This window comes from Pteropus vampyrus, unplaced genomic scaffold (assembly GCF_000151845.1).
Source record: "Pteropus vampyrus isolate Shadow unplaced genomic scaffold, Pvam_2.0 Scaffold463, whole genome shotgun sequence".
NCBI lineage: Eukaryota > Metazoa > Chordata > Mammalia > Chiroptera > Pteropodidae > Pteropus > Pteropus vampyrus.
This window is the reverse complement of record NW_011889244.1, coordinates 157,388-179,976: the sequence shown is the minus strand read 5'-3', so window position 1 is coordinate 179,976 and position 22,589 is coordinate 157,388. Positions and strand designations below refer to the sequence as shown.

Below are 22,589 nucleotides of genomic sequence, written 5' to 3'. Positions count from 1 at the left end.
AGGGTGAGGACCGGAGACAGGGAATCCATTTTAGCAAGAAATAATGATTATCTGTGAATGACAGCAGGGATGGAGAAAAGTGGTCGGATTGTAAGATATTTAGGAAGAGAACTATCAGGAATTGCTGATAGAGGAAAAAGCCAACGAAGATTCTCTTTCCCTGTCTCTTTCCAGCTGATTCCAGAAATGCTGTCCTGTTTCCAGATCCTGCCCTCACTTCATTAGGATGCTGGACCAATGCCCAGGTCAGCCTTTTGTTCCTCTGGGGCACAGTGTTTAGTTAGGGAGGCTGCTCGGTCTGGAAACTGCTGCCCCCTTGTGGGTACCAGCAATACCGTTTCTACACAATCCTCTCAGCAGCTTGAGGGGGCCGGCCGCAACTCAGGTGTCATCCCGGTTTCACAGATGAGGAGGTCGAACTCCCAATGTTTAAGTGACTTGCCCAATTACTCCACAGCTGGTTTGTTAAAAGGACAGCCTTATCCAAAATACGATGCCTCGAACATAGCAATGGAAACAGAACCCCGTGACAGCTGTCCGGGTTTTCTCAAGGTGCACACGTGTTCCAAGTCCAAGGTCCCGGAGAATGTGGGAAAAGGTGCAAGTGCCACGGTTATGAGGCCCACCCCGACAGTAGGGGAAGTGCGCATGCGCCACAGATCCGCGACCCGCTACGTCAGAAGCGGAGCAGTGCGCACGCGCCGCAGGTCCGCAGCCCCCCGCAGAAGAGGAGGGGGAGGGCCCTGAAAGGAGTGGGTTGACTTTGCAGCCCGCGTTCCGTCAGTGGAAGCCGTGCCATGAAGATCCTTTCCTATGCCTAGGACCAACGCCGTACGGTCTTGCTGTAAGCATCGCGCCTTTGGAGTCCCCGAGGGTCAAACTGAACGAGTCACGGAAGTGCCCCCCTCCTCGTGGCCTTTCCGCAGCAGAGGAAATTGGGGAAGTTTATTGGCTGGTGGGAATGGGGAGACTGGGTATCTCGGCTTGCGCGTGGGGCACCGTGGGTGTTGTAGTTTCGGAGGTTGCGGTCCAGACTTTTCAAGACAAAGCTTTGAGGTCAGTAAGTCTGGCTTGTGCGAGAAGTCCCTTGCACAGGAGAGTCAGGTGTGAGGCACCTGCGTGGATGTGGCGTTGTTCTGCCATTTCTGTTTCCGGTGAGACTTCGTTCTTTGTGTCTCTCCTTCAAGGACCTTCATTTGGTTCCATACCTTAGGCTTCCCTCCTTATAAAATCCCTTGTTATCTACAGACCTTTCTTTATTATTCCTAGTTGGCTCGGACTAGTCTTAAGTTCCCCTTCTCGGCTGCCTTGCAGCCGGTCCTTGATTCCTCCTCCATCCCTCTTTTCCTCGTGAGTACCTTGTCTTGTCGCAGCCCTCGACAGAGCCCCTTTAACATCCTGGCCCATGAGTCATTCCAAGGACCCCAGGAAAAGGATCCCACAGCAAATGTTCGTAGGCTCAAGCAGATCTGAGTCTCCCACTTCAGCAGCCTTGAATCTCAGTTTTTTCTTTTCTGATCATTGCCTCTTTTCTGGTTCCACTTCTTTGATGGACCACCCTTAACCATAGGTGGCTAGGCCACTCTTGGTCCAGTCACTTTGTCTCTGACCTCCATAGTTTGGTAATCCTATAGAGGGCCCAAACCTGCCTTGATTTATAGGACAGAGCGGGAGAAATGAAAGAAACTGGAGAGAAAAAAAAGAAACAGCTAAACTAGATTTTATAGAGGTCAGGAGATATATGGTGAAAGAAGAGGAAGCAAGAGCAAATCTTTTCTTCTTGTACCTCCACAAACTGTTTAGTGCTGACTATGAGCAGTTCACCAACTGTTTAGGGCTCTGTGGACTCTGCTGGGGATACACTAGCCCCAAACAACCTAGATGTTGTGGCTCCAGTCAGTGAGGACAAACATACAGATAAGCAACAAGTGCAGGATGGCACCAGGCTCTTCTGCAGAATTCCCGTGTGTTCCTCTGCTCATTCCCATCCCTCAGTTTATTCCAAAGTGTTTTGCCTCTTCGTGTCTCCCTTTGTTCCATGCTCTTCTTCCCATTCTCAAACTCCATTCTCTCCTTTTTCTGACCCAAGCTCTTTGTTTTGTATCTTGCTGTTTTGTCACCCTGACACCAGGAACAGTGTCAGGAACAGGCATTTCCCTAGGGGATTTACAAATAGAGAATACTCCATGCCTGACCTTCATCTTTATGTGAGAAATATCTATTAACTGCATTCTCTCAGTTTTGTGCACGTTGCTTGTACTAGAATCACTCACATATCTTTCATGCTCAATGCTGCACAATTATGGAATCCTTGCATCCAAATTGATTTACTTCTGCTGCTGCCTATTTAGTGGTGCAAGAACTCTGAGTCTGAGAAGTTAATCTCATGGAGACAGTAGTCAGAAATGACCCATTCATATGTGTTGGGAAGTAGAATCCTGTATTAATGGAACAGATATTCCCTCGCATTAAAAAAAAGTCTACAGCCATGCTACCCTGAACGTGCCTGATCTCGTCTGATCTTAGAAACTAAGCAGAGTCGGGCCTGGTTAGTACTTGGATGGGAGACCACTTAGGAATACCAGGTGTTGTAGGTGGTTAAAAAAAAAAAAGCATGCCTTAGTGGATTGATGAGGCTAGAACAGGAGATATTTTTGAACTGTTAATTGAGAATTTTTTTTTGTTCAGTCTGTTCTAAAAGGTTCTGTTCTTATTGGCAGCAATGCAGTGTGTTTGTGTGTGTGTGTGTGTGTGTGTGTGTGTGTGTGTGTGTGTGAATTTCCAAAGAATAAATAATTTAATAACCGTGCTTATTCAGGTTTTTTTCCCAGCTTTATTGAAATATAATAGACAATGAGTTGCTCTTATTTACATTGTACAATTCAATGAGTTTTATTCAATTATAGTTGGCATACAATAATATATTAGTTTCAGTTATACAGCATAGTGATTAGAGGTCTATGTAACTCGCAAAGTGATCACCCCACTAAATCTAGTACTTCTTTCCTCCCTTACATGTTTATTACATTGTTAACTATTTTCCTTATGCTACACTTTATATCTCCATGTCTATTTTGTAGCTATCCATTTGTATTTCTTAATCCCTTTGCCCTTTTTCGCTGTCCTCCAATCCGCCTCCTGTCTAGTAGCCCTCAAAATACTCTCTGTATCTTTGAGTTTATTTCTGTATTTTTTGTTGTTGTTTATTTTGTTTTTTAGATTCTACATGTATGTAAAATCATGTGATAGTTGTCTTTCTCTGACTTCTTTCATTCAGCATAATACCCTGTAGGTCTATCCAGGCGATATCTTTTTCCATCCCTATCCTTTTAGTCTGTGTGTGTCTCTTGTAAGCAGCATATGTAGGGGTCATGTTTTCTTATCCATTCAGCCACCCTTTCTTTTGATTGGAGCACTTAATTCTTTTCCATCTGAGGTATTTGTTGATAGGAATGTAGTTATTACCATTCTTTATTCCTGTTTTTGATACATGTTTTTTTCTTAAAGAAGTCCCTCCAACATTTTCTGTAATACAGACTTGGTGTTGATAAATTCCTTTAGCTTATTTTTGTCTGGGAAGCTCTTTATCTGTTCTTCAACTCTAAGTGATAGCTTTTCTGGATGAAGTATTTTTGGTTGTAGATCTTGGGTTTTCATCAAGTTGAATATTTTGTGCGAAGTCCTTCTGTCCTACATACTTTCTTTTGAGCAATCATCTGCCAGTCTTATGGGTGCTTTCTTGTAGGTAACTAACTGCTTTTCTCTTGCTGCTTTTAAGAGTCTCTCTTTGTATTTAACCTCTGGTGTTTTAATTATAATGTGTCTTGGTATGAGCCTTTTTAGGTTCATCTTTTTTGGGACTCTCTGAGCTTTCTGGGCTTGTATGTCTATTTCCTTCAGCAGGTTAGGGAAGTTCTCCATCATTATTTCTTCAAATAGCTCTTCAACTTCTTGTTCTCCTTCAAGTACCCCTATGACACAAATAATTTTACAGTGATTTGTGTCCTATAGGCTCCTTAAATTATTATTATAGTCTTGGCTTCTTTTTTCTTGCTGTTCTGATTGATTGTCCTTGTCTTCCCCATCCTCTATATCGATGGTCTGAACCTCTTCTTTAGCCACTCTGTTTATTCCCTCTAATATCCTCTTCATCTCAGATAATATGTTATTCATTTCTGACTGGTTCCCTTTTATAATTTTCATTTCCATTTTCATGTTTTTCATGTTAAAGTTCTCACTGAATTAATCCACACTTCCCCTAAATCCATCGAGCATCTTCATAACCAGTGTTTTGAACTCTGTATCTGTTAAATTGCTTGACTCCAATATTCCTAGATCTCTGTTCTGTTCTCTGTGGTTTCTGCTGCTTTGTCTTCCCTTTTTGGCTGCCTTTCTGTGTCTATTTCTATGTACTAAGTAAAACTCCTAAGTCTGCTGGTCTTATTAGCGTGGCTTTGTGTAGTATATTTGTTTATTTTCTTATTGTCTGTTTCTCAAACTAGAAAATAAGCTGCATGATAATATGGTCCTAATCTGTTTCCTTAGTTCCTAGAACATGGTATATAGAAAACACTCATTTGTCGAATGAAAGGATTTTTAAAACCATTTATAGAGCACCTATTATGTATAAGCCACTGTGTGTATGGCATAGAGGTGAATAAGATATAGTTCATAACTGAGAATAATCTACAATCTAGAAGAGTTCAGAGTGATGTATTTAAGAATACTTCATTAAATTGTAGCTAAGCAAAAGTTCATAAGTCTAAAGAGCTATGGTCAACGCTCATGTATTGAGGGTGAGTAGTCATTTGTCGCCCTGGGTGCACTTTTAGACTGACTTCTCTGTTCCTCTGTTAACATGGGTTCACCTTCCCACCATGCCCTTTTGTAGGAAGGATGGGCCTGGTTAGGCAAGGAGCACATTAAAGAGACAAAACTTCCTATGGATTCTCTCTGCCATTCTCTCTAATGCACCAGTAGTCAAATATACTATTAAAACATTTTTGTCCTTTCTGCAGATTGTGAGGAGTGAATTTAATTCACTCATATGTTCATTCACATGTATGTGATAGTTTTTTTCCTGTAGATTCGGTTGTGTTTCTCTGTTCTTCCTTGAATCTGGCAAAAAGTATTTTCTAGAGGCACAACCAGGAAACTGATCTGAGCCATAAAATTAAACAGCCAGCTTAGAAGATGAAGCTGGCCTCATTTGGTCCTCACTGGGGATTTCTCATTCTTAAATGGGGAGATCATTCTATTTGGGGCTGGGAATACTCCCTACTCTGAGGAATCTCAGTTCTAAGACCCTCTGCTAGAATCTCAGGCATTCTGTTACCTGGAAGTGGCTAATTCTGTGAGCTTCTAGAAGGCTGTGGGACCTGTACCATTATGGGCTGTAGCATCAGCTGTGTTTCTGCTTGGTGAGCTCCAGAGTTTGGCCAGAATCACTACCCCAGAGACAATGGGGAAGTGGCAGTTGCACTGCTCAAGAATTGCCACAGGCAGCACAGCAGGCTTAGGTGATAGCTAAGACGTAAAAGCAATTCCCACCATCTATCATACTTGAGTGTCTGCTGGCAGCAGGCCTTGAATTAGTTGTTTATCACCTCATCTCTCTTTTACCTTTTTGTAGCCACACATTAAAAGTCAAGATTCTTAAACATCTGCTTTCTTTAACATCTTCTACCTACTGTAATCAGGCTCATTGCCCTACTATTTTACACAAACTGCTCTGATAAAGTTTACATGCAATTAAATCAAATTTGCTAAATTCAGTGGACGCTCAGTCCCATCTTACTAGACGTCTTGCAGGATTTGACACTGTTCATTACTTCCTTCACGAGACTTTTCTGATTAGTTCTTGGTTCTCCTCCTTTCACTCACCATTTCTTCTTGGACCACCTTGGGTATTGCCAATCCATCAGATGCTGGTTTTTCAGGATTCTGTCTAATCTTCTCACTGTGTACGCTCTTTTGGGGTAAAGTTGCCTCTCCCTTACTATTTATGTATTACTGACTCCCAAATCTACATCTTCCACCCTGATCTCTACCCCTGGTTCCTGTTGATTCATAGCAGAATGAATTTTATGTTATTACCTTAATTCTGACATAGATCATGTCTCATCTAAACTATTGACTTTATTTCCATCTGGTCTCCTTGACTCCAGTCTTACCATCCAAGGCATCCAGTTTACTGCTACCAGAGTGATTGGTACTAACTGCAAATCGGACTGCATCTTCTACTTAAAACTCCTTAGTTAGCCTCTCAGGTACCTCCTTCTCCCTCCCCGCCACCCCTCCCAACTCTGACTCTTGTTTATCTCTACATCTTTACCTTCTACAATACCCTTCCACACTTGGTGATCCAGAAATAAAAAATTTGAGTATATTACTGTTTTATTTACATTTATATTACTGCTTTATATGTATACATTTGGCTATATTTCTATTTTATTTTTCTCCATGCTCTCTTTGCTTAGAATGACTTTTCTCACAATCTTTGCCTTTCTACAGTTGCTAGTCTTTCATAACTCAGCTAGAGGATTATATCTTCCAAGAAGCTTTAACAGCTCTCCTCCCTGCCCAGCATAGATGAGTTTCCTCCCTCGTGTCCCAGTCCTATCAAAACAGAACACATTGCCATACTTACTGATTCTATCTACCTCCTCCATTGTAGATCCTTTGAAAGTGGTCGTATGAAGGGCTATTCCTGTGGTACTGAGGAGTACAGGCCTCGGAGTCGGTAGGCCCAGGTTTGAATTCCAGCTCTGCCTCTTGTTGGCTGTATGCCCTTGGGCCAGTCACAACTCATTGAGCCTGTTTCCTCTTCAGTAAAATGATCTAATTTTACTCATCTTTGTATCCCCAGGTTCTGGTACCATGCTCAATGCACTCAACTTGATTATCTCTTTGTAGATTTTCCCACATTGTTTGCCCCTCCACTGTACATACACATCCGAGACTGGTGACTCTTGGTTATCATAACAGTAGGCCTGACATGAGTGAGTGATGGGTGAGTGTACCTGTGTGTAAGAGAGTAAGAAAGATAGTGAATGTATGAGCAGGTTATGGCCCAAGCTTAGTCTTACTTCATTTGATAGTTAAAAGTGGATAGTGTGTATCTAATTGGAGTACTAAGTAGGGTCACGTGGTGGCAGTGGGAATGAAGAATAAGTTATGCTAGGCAAAATAAGACTGGAAAAGATTAAACTTTCAGAATATTTGTATTTGCTTTTATACACATCCAGCTTGAAACCCATAAAAACAACCAAATTTGAATATGGTTTATTAAATTGACATCTTAAACTGAAGGCAGTTTTATTTTGATTTATAATATGTAAACTTCAGCATAATCATTTACTTTTGTTTCAAACAAAACCACAGGAGCAAGAGATTTCGGAAGTCTAAGATGTGTCATTTGATTGATATTCTGGTACATGTGCTTCAGTAGAAAAGGTTAATATCTCATGTTAAAGTCTCATCTCAGCCTAGCTTTCAAAATATTCTTAGTTGTATTTTCAAAGAACTTCCAGAATCTGCTTACGATTGTCTTCAAAGCATGAAATATGCAATACAGCAAGTACCATGCTTCCTTCAAAAAAAAAAATGTGGATGTTGATAGCTGGAAGTAGACAGTGACATGCAGAAGTGAAAGTTGACTATACCTCATTTTGGTTTTCTTGCTTTGTTTTGAATTCTTCAGAAGAATGTTTGATTCCCATAGCAATAGCTTATATTTGAGGCATGTTATTTTTAATATTTTTTTACTCAGGATATTCCCAGGGTATCAGAGCACATGGAAACACTACAAGAAAGGTCAGTACATGCTATACAGCATTCAAACTGGAAAAATTTCATCAAGAGAAAGGCAATGAAAGAGAAAGAAGGCATCTTACCAAGAAAAGTATTTCAGTGATTTTCTTTAAGATATGATTGTCCCTAAGAAGAATTCCCAAGGGAATGGGTCTGTATACACAGTGTGTTTGGGAAGAGCTTCAGCTGGCATGCTCCTTTCTCAGCCTTAAGAGAATCCACTTGAAGGAGAAATCCCATATATATGTTCAGTGTGGCAAAGCTTCTTTCAGAGCTTTCATTTCATCTAGCACCAGAGTTCTCATTTGTGAAAATGCCTATAAATGTGCTGAATTTACAACTCCACCCTCATTCAGCGCTGGAGAAACTATACATGTAGTGACAGGGACAGTTTTCATTTGGCTCAGATCTCATTGTGTATGAGAGAACACATAGTTTTCTGCCATCTTTTAGGGAGAAGGCAACCTGACAAATATCAAAGAAGATATTGCAAATACTTTCTTAGGCCATCAAGAAGGAAAATCAGCATGCTCTTCAGATGTTGGCTAGTTTACAAGGAAGAAAATGGGGCCAATTCGAAAGATGGACTCTAGGAGGCAGTTCTGTGTGAGGTGAAGAAATTGGTCAGCTATGAATATCCTTCTGTCAGTATCTACTCTCCACATCCACCTACTACTGTTTTTGACTCAACCTGCACTACTAGGTCCAGATGTCACTGCATCACTTGTTCAGTTATGCGCTCCCTCCTCTGTTTTTGTATCTGCAGGTACTCTTATTTATGATGATAGTATCATGGTCTTAGCTTGTCTCGACATCTTGTTCTTTTACTCGAAATCCTCTTTTTTAATTTTATTGGGGTGACTGTGGTTAATAACATAAATTTCAAGTGTACAATTCTATAACCATTCGTATATTGCATTGTGTGCTTTATACCCAGAGTCTAGTCTCTTTCCTTCACCTGATACTTGATCCCCTTTATCTCTTCCACCTTCTCCCACCCCCTTTTCCTCTGGTAACCACCATACTGTTGTATGTGTCTATGAGTTGTTTGTTTTGTTTATTTGTTGCTTTCTAGTTTATATGCCACATATGAGTGAAATCAACTGGTTCTTGTCCTTTTCTGTCTGACTTATTTTGCTTAGAATGATACTCTCAAGATCCATCCATGCTGTCACAAATGTCATCCTTTCTTATGCCTGAGTGTATTCCATTGTATGTATACACCACATCTTCTTTATCTAATCAGTCATCCATCAGAGGACACTTAAGTTGTTTCCATGTCTTGGCCACCATGAATAACCATGCAGTGAACTTAGGGATACTTATGTTTTTACAGATAAGTGTTTCCAATTGTTTGGGGTAGATACCAAAAACGGGATTTCTGGGTCATATGGTAGCTTTATTCTTTGAGGAATCTTGATACTGTTTTCTATAGAGGCTGCACCAATTTTCATTCCTACCAGCAGTGCACAGATGTTTCCTCTTCCCCACAACCTCTCCAACACTTGTTGTTACTTGTCTTGTTGATGATAGCCATTCTCACAGATTGGAAGCAATATCTCATTGTGGTTTTGATTTGTATTTTCCTAATAGCTAGTGAAATTGAGCATCTTTTCATGTGTCTATTAGCCATTTTTATGTCTTCTTGGGAGTAGTTTCTGTTCAGGTTCTCTGTGTATTATTTAACCCATTTCCCGTTTAAAAAATAAGGTGCAGCTCGCTGCCAGTGTTAATTTTACATAACGTGCTGTTTGAGGCTGAAGCAAATCTGACTGGTTTTCAATGTGAAAATAAAATATAAAAACTGTTCTTGGAGTTATTTCTAAATAGATCTTGTCTCTAATCCTCATGTAACAAATTATACATAAATCTGACTTATCAATGAATTTTTGGATAACAGCTGTTCGAGAACAATGTTAACATCACACGTAGGGATGCTGCGTTTTCTAGGATTTGACATTTTCAGCGACTGAGAATTACTATATTTTGTAAACAGAAATACCACTACTAAAAAGAGAATGCTATAAATAGAATGATGTCATTTGTTTCCAAAGACTATCGATGTAGTAGAGTGATGCGGAAATAATAATCAAAGTGAGATATTTTGTGGCAAACTTTGGGGGTAAGTTTAGGACTGTAATCAGCAAGTTATCTTGGGGTAAATTCTTCAGCTGCAAGTGCTACTGGCGAGTATTCTCTGGGCAAACGGGAAATGGGTTAATTGGATTGTTTTTTATTATTGAGTTGTATAAGTTCTTTGTATATTTTTGATACTAGCCCCCTATCAAAGGCGTTGTTTGCAAATATCTTCTCCCATTAGGTTGGTTGCCTCTTTGTTTCGCCGATGGTTTCTTTTGCTGTGCAGAGGCTTTTTAGTTTGATATAGTCTCATTCGTTTATTTTTGCTTTTATCTCTCTTGTCTTTGAAGTCAAATTCATAAAATCTTCTCTAAATCCAAGGTCTATGAGTTTAGTACCTATGTTTTCTTCTGTGCAGTTTATTGTTTTGGGTCTTATATTTAAGTCTTTGATCCATTTTGAGCCAATTTTTGTTTGTTATTGAGTCGTATGGTGACAGATAGCAGTCTAGTTTCATTCTTTTGCATGGAGCGTTCCAGTTTTCCCAGCACCATTTATAGATGAGGCTTTCCTTCCTCCATTGTATGTCTTTGGCTCCTTTGTTGAAAATTATTTGCCCATAAATACAGGGGTTTATTTCTGGGTTCTCAATTCTGTTCCACTGGTCTGCTTGTCTGTTTTTCTGCCAATACCATGCTGTTCTGATTATTGTCTCTTTGTAGTATAATTTGAAGTCAGACAGAGTGATACAACTAGACTTGTCCTTTTTTCTCCGGATTGCTTTGGCTCTTCAGGGTCTTTTGTGATTTTGTACAAATCTGATTCTATTTCTTTAAAAATTGCTGTTGAGGTTTTGATGGAGATTGCATTCAATCTGTATAATGCTTTAGGTAATAAATTCATTTTAACTATGTGGATTCTTCCAATCCATGTACACTGAATATCTTTCCATTTCTTTGTGTCTTCTTCAATTCTTTTAATAATACCTTATAGTTTTCAGTGTCTTGGTCCTTTACATGCTTTGTTAGGTTTATTTTTAGGTAATTTATTCCTTTTTTTTTTTTTTTTTGCAATTGCAAAAGAAATTTTTTATTTCTTTGTCTGAAAATTCATTGTACGTTGATGGATTCTTGTATGTTGATTTTGTATTTTGCAACATTATTTATTTATTGTTTCTAATAGTTTTTTTTTTTTTTTTTGGGTGGAGTCTTTAGGGTTTTCTACATAGAGAATCATGTAATCTGCAAAAAGTGACAGTTGGACTTCTTCATTCCCAACTTGGATGCCTTTTATTTCTTTATCTTGCATGATTGTTCTACCTAGGACCTCCAATACTATATTGAATAAGAGTAATGGTAGTGGACAGCCTTGTATTGTTCTTGATCTTGGAAGGTTTTTAGTTTCACCGTTAAATATATTAGCTGAGGGCTTGTCATGTATGACTTTCTCGGCTGGTAATTACTGTCTTTCAGTAGTTTGAATATTTGGTTCCACTCCTTTTTGCTTGTAAGGTGTGCGCTGAGAAGTCTGATGATTATCTAATGAGTTTTCCTTTATAAGTTACTGTCTTCCCTGGTTGCCTTGAGAATTTTTTTTTGTCGTTAATTTTTACCAGTTTTAATATAATATGTCTTGGAGAAGGCCTTTTTGGATTGAGATAATTAGGTGTTCTGTTCGCTTCTTAGTTTCGAGGATCCAGTTCTTTCCATATGTTTGGGAAATTCCCATCGGCTATTTGAATAGGATCTCGGTTCCCTTCTCCTCTTATTCTTCTGGTATGCCCATTATTCTCATTTGCTTTTTCTGATGGTGTCAAATCGTTCCAGTAGAGTTCTTTTTTTTTTCTTTTTTTTCTTTTTTACTATGAAATCTGTCTCCTCTTCCATCTGCGTCATTTCCAATTTCTTTCTTTGATATTACTAATTCTTTTCCTTCATCTGGTCAGCTGTTTTCCTAAGCTGTCTATTTCATTCTTTACCTCTTCACCTCTTTTATAAAAGAGGTGAAGAATGAAATAGTACAAAACTGCAGAAGTTACAGTTTTGTACCCTTCGTCTTTTTGTTCCAGTAGAAGAACTCCTTTTCATCATTTCTTACAGTGCAGGACTTATGGTGGTAAATTCCATCAGCTTCTGTCTAGAAAAGATTTTATTATTATTTTTTTTCCATATCTAAAGGATAACCTTGTTGGTTATATTATTCTTGGCTGGTAATTTCTCTCTTTCAATATATTTTTTTATTAAGTTTATTGGGGTAACATTGGTTAATACAATTATATAATTTTCAGGTGTACATTATCATTTGACATCTGTATATTCTATTGTGTGTTTACCACCCAAAGTCCAGTTTCCTTCAGCTAACATATATTTACTCCCCTTTACCACTTCACCACCCCCCCAGCCCTGCCCTGTATTTGATTCCCTTTAACCGCCTACCTACCCTTTCCTCCATTCCATACCTTCTGGTAACCACTAGTCTATAGTCCATGTCCATGAGTCTCTGTTAGTTTGTCCTGTTCATTTGTTGCTTTTTGGTTTATATTCCACAAAAAAGTGATATCATGTGATTTTCAACTTTTTCTGTCTGGCTTATTTCGCTTACCATGATTATCTTGAGGCCCATCAATGTTGTCGCAAATGGCAGTATTTCATCTCTTCTTAAGGCTGAGTAATATTCCATTGTATATATGTACCACAACTTCTTTAACCAATCATCTATTGTAGGACAATTCAGTTGCTTCCACATCCTGGCCACTGTGAATAATGCTGCTATGAACATGAATGTGCAAATACCTTTTGTATATGGGTTTTCAGTCTTTGGAGTAAATAACCAGTAGAGGGATTGCTGGATCATGTGATAGAGCAATTCTTAGTTTTTTGGGGAACCTCCATACTGTTTTCCATAGTGGCTGTACCAATTTGCAGTCCCACCAGCAGTGTATGAGAGTTCTTATTTCTCCACATCCTCTCCAACATTTGTGATTAATTGTCTTGTTGATTATAGCTATTCTAACAGGTGTGAGGTGGTATCTCATTGTGGTTTTGATTTGCATTTCTCTAATGGCTAGTGATGTTGAGCATCTTTTCAAATATTTCTTGGTCATTTGTATGTCCTTTAGGGAGAAGTGTCTGTTCAGGTCGTCTGCCCATTTTTTGATTGGATCGTTTTTTTTGTTCGTTTGTTTGTTATTGAGTCGTATGAATTCTTTGTATATTTTGGATATTAGGCCTTTACCGGAGGAATTGCTTGCAAATATATTTTCCGATTCGGATAGTTGTCTCTTTACCTCGTTGACTATTTTTTTTTTTTTTTGCTGAGCAGAAGCTTTTTAGTTTGACGTAGTCCCATTCATTTACTTTTGCTTTTACTTCTCTTGCCTTTGAGGTCAAATTCATAAAATCCTCTTTAAGTCCAAGGTTCTTGAGTTTAGCTCCTATGTTTTCTTCTATGCATTTTATAAATTCAGGTCTTATTATCAGGTCCTTAATCCATTTTGAGTTAATTTTGGTGTGTGGTAATAGACAACAGTCTAGTTTCATTTTTTTTGCAAGCGGCTTTCCAGTTTTCCCAGCACCATTTATTGATGAGGCTTTCCTTACTCCACTGTATGTTTTTGGCTTTTTTGTCGAAAATCATTTGCCCAGGTAAATATGGGTTTACTTCTGGACTCTCTCTTCTGGTCCATGTGTCTGTTTTTCTGCCAATACCATGCTGTTTTGAATACTGTCACTTTGTAGTATAATTGGAAGTCGGGCAGAGTGATACCTCTAGCCTCATTCTTTTTTCTCAGGATGGCTTTGGCAATTCGGGGTCTTTTGTGCTTCCATACAAATCTGATGATTTTTTGTTCTATTTCTTTAAAATATGCCGATGGGATTTTGATGGAGGTTGCATTAAATCTGTATAATGCTTTAGGTAATAAGGTCATTTTAACTATGTTCATTCTTCCCATCCAAGAACGCAGAATATCTTTCCATTTCTTTGTATCTTCTTCAATTTCTTTTAATAGGGTCTTATAGTTTTCATTATGTAGGTCCTTCACATGTTTTGTTAGATTTACTACTAGGTTTTTTATTCTTTTTGTCCCAATTGCAAAAGGAATTATTTTTTTCCACTTCTTTTTCTGACAATTCATTATTAGAATATAGGAATGCTATAGATTTTTGAATGTTGATTTTGTATCTAGAGACTTTACTGTATTTGCTTATTGTTTTTAGTAGTGTTCCTGTGGAGTCTTTAGGGTTTTATATGTAGAGAATCATGTCAGTCATAAATAGTGACAGTTTGACTTCTTCATTTCCTATTTGGATGCCTTTTATATCTTTCTCTTGCTTGATTGCCCTCGGTAGTTCCTCTAATGTTATACTGAATAGAAGTGGCAATAGTGGACAGTCTTGCCTTGTTCGTGATCTTAGAGGAAAGGCTTTTATGTTTTCAGCATTAAGTATAATGTTGGCTGATTGTTGTATATGGCCTTTATTATGTTAAGGTACTATCCTTCTATACTGATTTCATTAAGTGTTTTTGTCATAAATAGTTGCTGTACTTGTCGAAGGCTTTTTTCTGCATCTATTGAGATGATTAAATGATTCTTATTTTTTAATTTGCTTACATGGTGTATCACATTAATTGATTTGCATATGTTGAACCATCCCTGTGCCTCTGGGATGAAGCCCACTTGATCATGGTGTATAATCTTTTTAATATGTTGCTGTATTCATTTCGCTAGTATCTTATTTAGGATTTTTGTATCTGTGTTCATGAGAGATATTGATCTGTAGTTTTCTTTTTTTGTGTTATCTTTACCAGGTTATGGTATCAAGGTAATATTGGCCTCATAAAATGAGTTGGGAAGTATTGCCTCTTCTTCAATTTTTTGGAAGAGTTTGAGGAGAATAGATATTAAATCTTCTTTGAATGTTTGGTAGAATTCACTGGTGAAGCTGTCTGGTCCTGGACTTTTACTTTTTGGTTGGTTTTTACTGATTGTTTCAATTTCCATATTGCTGATCGGTCTAATTAGATTTTCCAGTTCTTCTTGATTCAATCTAGGAATATTGTATTTTTCTAAGTACTGGTCCATTTCTTCTAGGTTATTTAATTTGATGTTATATACTTTTTCATAGTATTTTTGCATGATCCTTTGTATTTCTGCAATGTCTGTCGTAATTTCCCCTTTCATCCCTGATTTTGTTTATTTGTGTCCTTCCTCTTTTTTCTTTAGTGAGTCTAGCTAGAGGTTTGTTGATTTTATTAACCTTCTCAAAGAACCAGCTCTTTGCTGCATTTATTTTTTCTATTTTTTTTTTCAATTTCATTTATTTCTGCTCTAATTTTGATTATTTCTTGCTGACTTTAGGCCTCATTTGTTCTTCCTTTTCTAGTTTTTTAAGATGAAGCGTTAGGCTGTTTATTTGGGTTCGTTTTTGTTTTTGGGGATCAGCCTGTAATGATATGAACTTTCCTCTTTTTACCGCTTTTACTGTGTCCCAAAAGTTTTGATACTTTATACTATCATTATTATTCATTTCTATGTATCTTTTGATCTCTCTTTTTATTTCTTCCCTGACCCAGTTATTCTTCAGTAACATTGTTTAATCTCCATGTATTTGTGGTTCTTCCTGATTTCTTTTCGCAGTTGATCTCTAGTTTCAAAGCATTATGATCAGTGAATATGGTTGGTATGATTTTAACCCTCTTATATTGGTTCAGGCTATTTCTGTGGTCGATTCTTGAGAATGTTCCATGTGCACTAGAGAAGAATGTATAACCAGCTGTTTTGGGATGGAAGGCTCTGTAAATGTCAGTTATGTCCAGTTGATTTAATGTGTCATTTCTTTATTGATTTTCTGTTTGGATGATCTGTCCATATCCGACAATGGGGTATTTAGGTCCCCTACTACAATAGTGTTTTGGTCTGTTTCTCCCTTTAGTTCTGTTAGTAATTGCTTTACATTTATCGGGGCTCTCTGATTGGGAGCATAGATATTAATAAGTGTTATATCTTCTTGGTACGTGATTCCCTTTATCGTCATGAAGTGTCCCTCAGTATCTTTCTTTACTTTTTTTATTTTGAAGTCTATTTCGTCCGATATTAGTACTGCCTCTCCTACTTTTCTCTGAATGCCATTTGCTTGAAATATTGTTTTCCACACTTTCACTTTGAGTCTATGGTTGTCTTTGGAGCTGCCTCCTGGAGGCAGCATATGGTTGGGTTTTGTTTTTTGGTCCAATCTGCAACTCTGTGCCTTTTTATTGGTGAGTTCATTCCATTTACATTTAGGGTGATTATTGAAATATGAGGTCTTCTTATAGCCATTATATCTTTTGCTTTCTGGTAGCTTGTTGTTTCCATTGCTGCTTTGTCCTTGTGTTTCTTCTTTCTTTATTTTGGTTGGCTTCTGTGGGTTTTACCTCTGATTCTTCTTGTTTTATGTTTTATACTTCAGTTCTGACTCTATGGTGTGTGGTTACCATTACAAATATGAAATAGGTAGTTATATATATGCAGTTGTCCATTTTCTTCTGTGTGTGCCTTATCTCCTTTCCCCTTTGCGAATTTAGAGTTTTGAATCTTCCCCTTTTCAGTAATTATCTCAATTTGTCCCTATGTATGTAGAACATTCATTACTATTTTGGTATAGCAATTCTCTTCTTATTATTTAAGCTTATAATGCCCTGTTCTTCGTAAGGGTTACACTTCTATTTTCCTGATAGTCACTTTACTCCTGATTTTTGTTGTTGTTGTTGTTGTTGTTATTTTGTTTTAGTTGAGCCTACCCCTTTCCAAATTTCCTGTAATGCAGGCCTCGTAGTGGAGAATTCTGAGAATGTCTTAATTTCTCCTTCATATCTGAAGGAGAGCTTAGCTGGATACATTATTCTAGGCTGGTAGTTCCTTTCACTTAATAGTTTAAATATTTGATTCCATTCCTTTCTGGCTTGTAAGGTCTGCACTGAGAAGTCCAATGATAATCTAATAGATTTTCCTTTATACGTTACCGTATTCTTTTCCCTGGTTGCCCTGAGAATTCTGTCTTTGTCATTGATTTTTGATAACTTTAATACAATGTGTGTTGGTGAAGGCATTTTCGGGTTGAGGAAATCGGGTGTTCTGTTGACTTCTTGAATTCCAAGTTCCAGCTCATTCCTTAGATTTGGGAAATTCTTGTTCACCCTTTGTCCGAAAATGCTTTTGTAGTCCCTGCTCCTTTTCCTCGCCTTTGAGAATGCCCATTATTCTTATGTTTCCTCTCCTGATGGTATCAGCTAGTTCTTTTATTTCTCTTTCATTATTTTTCATTCTTTGGTTTCTCTCTTTTTCCTTCTGATTAATTTCTGGGTTTCTGTCTTCGATATCACTGATCCTTTCCTCCATTTGGTCAACTCTATTTCCCTAGCTTGCTATTTCATTTTTCAGCTCTTGAAGTGTGTTCTTCATCTCCAGAAGTTCTAGTTGGTTCTTGTTGAGGGTTTCAGTCTCCTTTCTCTGATCATCTAGCTGTTTTTGCAGTTTCTGAAATCGTTGATATGACTCGTTTTGGAACTCACTGAGTTTTTTCAAAAGTACCATTCTGAATTCTCTGTGACTTGTCGTATATTTCTATGTCTGTAAGCTCATTTTCTGGAGATTTTCCTCTTTCTTTCTGAGATGCCTTGTCACCTTGGATGTTAATGGTGTTTAATGGACTGTTTCTCTGCCTGGGCATTAATGGAAATGTATTCTGCTTTTTTCCCAGAAAGAAGATTTCTTATATAAAGGTCTCTCTTTAGCCTGGTGCAAAGAAGGTGCTTTTCTTTTGGTTTCCAGTAGGTGGCATTTAAGCCTCTTGGATCCCTGCTTTATATAAACCCTTAAAAATGCCTTTTTATTTTCTTGTAGATTTTAATCATACTCACTACCCTCAGATTCAGTCCCTGTCAGTGTTAGCAACAGTTTCGGTAGCGTTTGCTCAGATCTCCTGGGGCTCCATGGTGTTCGGTCTCCGAGGTTATGGGGGGAGGGGCCCTATTGGTTGGGGGTTACGGGCTGCGGCTCAGTCTCACTTGCAACCGGGGCTAGTAAAAATCAACTGTTGTTTTCCTGCCGTTCCTCTTCTCTGCCTTTTGTCCTGATGACTGGGCCTTGCTACCAGCTGTAGGGAGCTCACAGCTTTCCTAGGCAGGGTTGTTCAGGGAACTTGCTGCTCCTTCTTTCCTCCCCCTCATCCTACAGGTAGCTCTGGTGGCTGCAAGAGGCAGCTTCTTTGTTTCTCCCAGTCCACCGCCTGACACCTGGGGTTTTAACCTGTGGTAGCTCTCATGCGCAGATCCCATGCTCAGACGTGCTGGTGTGTAGTTTGGTCCGTTTTTTTGTTGAGTTTTAGATGTTCAGCTTATTGTTGTTTCAAGGGGATAGATAAGGGGACGTCTCTCACTCCGCCATGTTTCCAAAGTTCCTCAATCTTTCAATATTTTGAATATTTGATTCCACTCTCCTAGCTTATAAGGTTTCTACTGCGAAGTCCAAATATAATCTAATGGGTTTTCCTTTATAGATTACTGTCTTCTTATCCCTGGTGGCTTTGAGAATTATTTTTTAAACGTTTAGCAGCCTTAATATAAAGTGCCTTTGAGAAGGTCTTTTTGCATTGAGATAATTAGGTGTTCTGTTAACTTCTTGGATTCAAGGGTCCAGCTCTTTCTATAAGTTTGGGAAATTCTTGTCAATTATTTGTTTGAATAGGTTCACTGTTCCTTTCTCCCTCTCTTCTCCGGTAACCCATTATTCTTATTCTTATATAGTTCTCTCTGAAGGAGTTAGATAGTTCTCATAGAGTTAGTCATTTATTTTTACTCTGGATTTTCTCTCTTCTTCCACTTGAATCATTTCTAGATTTCTATCTTCTATGTCATTAATTCTTTTCTTCTTCTGGTCTGCTGCTCTATTTCCATAGCTCTGTAATATATTTTTCATCTCATTTATTGATTTCTTCAGATCCAGAGTTACTATTTTTTAAATCTCTTTGGTAAAATATGTCTTCTGTTCATTTATTTTGTTCTTGAGCTCATTAAACTGCCTTTCTGAATTTTCTTGATCTAGAACTGTAATTGTGAATTCTCTGACATTTAAATCACATTCTTCCATGTCTTTAAGTTTATTTTCTGGAGATTTTTAATTTTCTTTCTGAACTATCCTGTTGTCTTGGTTATTCATGGTACTTGATGGGTTATTTTCTGGGCATTTGAGGGATTGAAATCTTTAAAAAAAATTTTTTTTTATTTATGTACTTAATTCTTTTCACTGTTTAGCCAGTTGATATGTAGCCATCTTTCTTTCGTTTTCCAGTAGGTGGTGCTATAGCACAACTTTTTGTTTCCTCTTATACTCTTAGGACATCCAGGATCACTGTGGGGTGATGTTGCTCCAGCCTTGGAAAATGACCTATACTCCCTGAGGAGGTGGGCGCCCTCTTTACAACTCAGTCTTCTTGGTCTCAGGGCACCACCCATATGGTGGGATATGGCAGGTGATGAATCTCCTGGCCTTTGTGTTCCTGGCACCGCTTTCCTGCACCCAGAAGCCACCAGCTGCAGCACACTATCTTGGATGTCACAGTTGCCTCTATCAGGCTCTGCCGAGATGGATTGGGGAGGAATGAGTGTGGAGAAGCAGGTTAGTGCATCTGTGGCTCTGTACTTTCCAGTGAGTTCAACTGCAATGAATAAGGACCACTTAGGCTGGAATGTTGCTTCTGCCCCTGAGGGTTGTAATGCCAGGTGGGCCATGGGAGGGTGGTAAGCATGGATTCCTGCATCTGTGGCTTTGTTTTCCTGGTAATGGTGGCTGGTCAGCTGCAACTATCCTTTCTCTTGTTTTTCTGCCCCTGACCCTGGGCTCAGCCTCAATGTGTACCAGCCACTCAACTGGATTGTAGCCTCTGCCCCTCTGGTCTTCCCAGTTGAGCTTGGACATTGACCCTTCAGTGTTTTTGTGATCGCTGGGGCTATGGGGAGAGCCGGACTTCATATCTTGCTCCCATCTCTGTCATTCCCACGTCCTGCCATGCCTCCTCACTCCAATATGCTCATCTTCAGATGTCTCAATGTGCAGATATTTCAGTTGTGTTTATGTATGGGGCAGGGAATTCTTTGTTCAATTATACCTGCCCAACTTGTATATTTGTCTTTTTTTAGTATACCTGCCCAACTTAGTATATTTGTCTTTTTTTCTTGGCCATAAATGAAAGTAAAAAAGATATTAGCTAAAGAGGAAAGGAGATTTGTCCATAATGCCTTTTACCTTGACATTTGCCTTGGCTTCTGGTCTCCTTTATTCTGGGAAGCCTTTTCTGACTCTTTCCCCTCCCCCCTCCCCGGCTGGGTTAGTAGCCTCTCCTCAGGCTCGTTTGTCCCTGCTTTAGCATTTAATCATGCTGCATTATATTTTGAATTTTTGGTTTATGTCTAATCACTGAATATAAGTTCCATGAGAGTGTAGACTATGTTCTGTTAATGATGTTTTTCTGGTACTTGGTATATAGTCAATGCTTATGAATACTTGTTGAAGGAATAGATGAGTGAAGATGAAGCTCTTTACTAAGCCCTTTTAAACCTTGCTTCCCTTTTCCCCAGAATTTTCCTATAGCTCTGAGTTTCCCCTTGCCCCATTGCTTTCACCCATTAATTGTCATACATGTCATTTAATCTCAGCCTGCTTGTCACTGGCTACATGAAAAGATGCTGGACATGGGTGATTGCTTCTGATATCAAGATCTGTTAGCATTACCTATACATTTTTCTTCCAGTCTTGGATTTATTTTGTTAAATTAAGGTAAATATTAAGACTTTGTGGGTCTTAAGTGACTGTTACTCGAAGATACAATTTCTTGGGGAGAATAGTTCCATGCTTGTTGCTGGCATTGAAATACAAGCCATTTTTGTAAAGATGATCAACATTGAGCCATATCCTTGTGAAGAGAAGAGGTTTGAGAAGAGGCTCATGTCTCTTTAGTTTGAGAGTTGTGTTTTCATTTGATTATATTTAATGTTGGGAAGTCATACCACTTCCCAGCATATTGTGGCACTACACTGCAAAGTCCCAATGTAGGAGGTGCCAGGAAGCTTCCTTGCTTTGCTTGCCACTCAATTTCTGTCATCCTTCTAGCTAAGTGAATTCTGATGTGTCCTCCCTGATAGAGGTAGTAGGTGCCCTGGCGCAAGGCACACCAAAGACCATTCCTTGTCACGTGCCTAATTCATTCATTGCAAAACCATGTTCTCTACCACGGCCTCTCTTTTTCCCAGTCTTTCTTTACCCTTTTTGTACTCATGTCTGAAAAACTTCTCTGGGATTCCAGAGCTGAAATTTAGATTTTTTATTACTAGATATTTTCTCTCTATGTATTCCATTTTCATTTGAAAAATGAAAAGATTGGATTAGCTAAATGCTGATGTAACTCCTAGCTCTTTTTATAACTTATTGCTTTCCTCATTTTGGTAATTCCTTGAGATTACACACTATATCTTCCCAGGTGACTCACAAACCCTATCTGAGGAAAAGATTGTTGGTAAAAGAAACTATAGTTGAAGGGGAAGCAAGAAAGGGAAGAATAATTTTACTCAAAAGGGGAGATGGTTTTTCTTGAGTTAGTTTTATTTTAAAGAGGTCTTGTAAAGTTTAACATCAGTTGGAAATGAGTTCATTTTATCCTCTCCTTTTAGATCCAAGGATTCTTTCTAGGCCCTTGAAAGTTTTCCCTGCATGACATGTGTATTCCAAACATAAGTACATGCAAAGAACTTTGATAAAGAGCAAAAAAAATATGATTAGTATTGTCATGAGCAAGCTTTGGCAGACGGAGTGAGGAACAGAGGAAGGGTGGGAAGGAGGGTGTGTGTGCATATGTGTGTGTGTGTGTGAAGAGAGATTTAGAAGGCCAGAAGAATGACTACTGCCATAATTTAGGCCTCTTTCTTTTTTCTGATAAAAATAATTATTAGGGAAGATTTTAGTCTATTAGGGGAATCTAGAGAACAGGGATGAGGGAAGGTGAGGGAGAGGTCATGGACCCCCCAGGACATCCACTCCACCCAGAATATGGACTTCTTGTGTCTAGGGAGCATTTCTGCAATGTGCAAAGTTGCCTCCTAGGAAAGCAGTCCTGTCTGGCTCCCTCCTGCTGTAAATACTTTGAAATAAATAACGTGTCCACAGTCTCACTGCTATAAGTAATAGAGCAGATTAAAGAAGCAAAGTCTGTCTGACTCAAAAACGATTACTCTTTCCCTTACACTCTGTTGGCTAAGGCAGTGTGGTGGTGGTAGTGGTCATGGAATAAAGTGGAGTCTTTGGTGTTTTTGGTACATTCCCTGAATTCCTCATTGATGGGGAAGGGCTATTGTCATGCAGATGTGAACATGGATATGGGGGGAGGAACCTGCTGAGTGAGGATACATTATGCTGCTGTCTTTTGTCCTCCCCTCTTTATGCTGTGACCTTTGATCACTCTAATACACTTGGTGGTGATATACTCACATCGCAGCACCTTGACCACATGGAGAGACACCAAAGCAAGGAAGGCACATTTAGGGCAGAGTTGCAAACCATCTTAGTCATTAGGTGTCTTTGGGGACTCTGCTTTTTGTCAAATACTCTACTCTTTTTGTCTTGTGTGTGTCTGTGGTGAGATGGCTGGTGCTTAAAGAGGAAAGGATAC

At 38.8% G+C, this 22,589-nt stretch overlaps 1 protein-coding gene and 1 pseudogene across 9 annotated transcripts in view; both read left to right on the top strand.

Moving 5' to 3' along the window:
* Positions 1-682: 682 nt before the first annotated feature.
* The window catches only part of LOC105306881 (T-cell surface glycoprotein CD1a-like), a 134,594-nt gene continuing 112,687 nt past the window's right edge, over positions 683-22,589 (top strand). For 2 of the 9 annotated variants that reach the window (XM_023524424.1, XM_023524435.1), the window contains exons 1-2: positions 762-844; positions 7,772-7,815. In XM_023524424.1, coding sequence (XP_023380192.1) covers positions 7,796-7,815 — 20 coding nt within the window. In that variant the 5' untranslated portion in view covers positions 762-844; positions 7,772-7,795. Of the gene's footprint in view, positions 956-7,771; positions 7,816-19,265; positions 19,547-22,589 lie in introns of all 9 variants that reach the window. The other 7 variants (XM_023524428.1, XM_023524429.1, XM_023524430.1 and 4 more) reach the window with 6 other exon arrangements.
* LOC111732517 lies at positions 2,479-2,597 on the top strand (annotated as a pseudogene).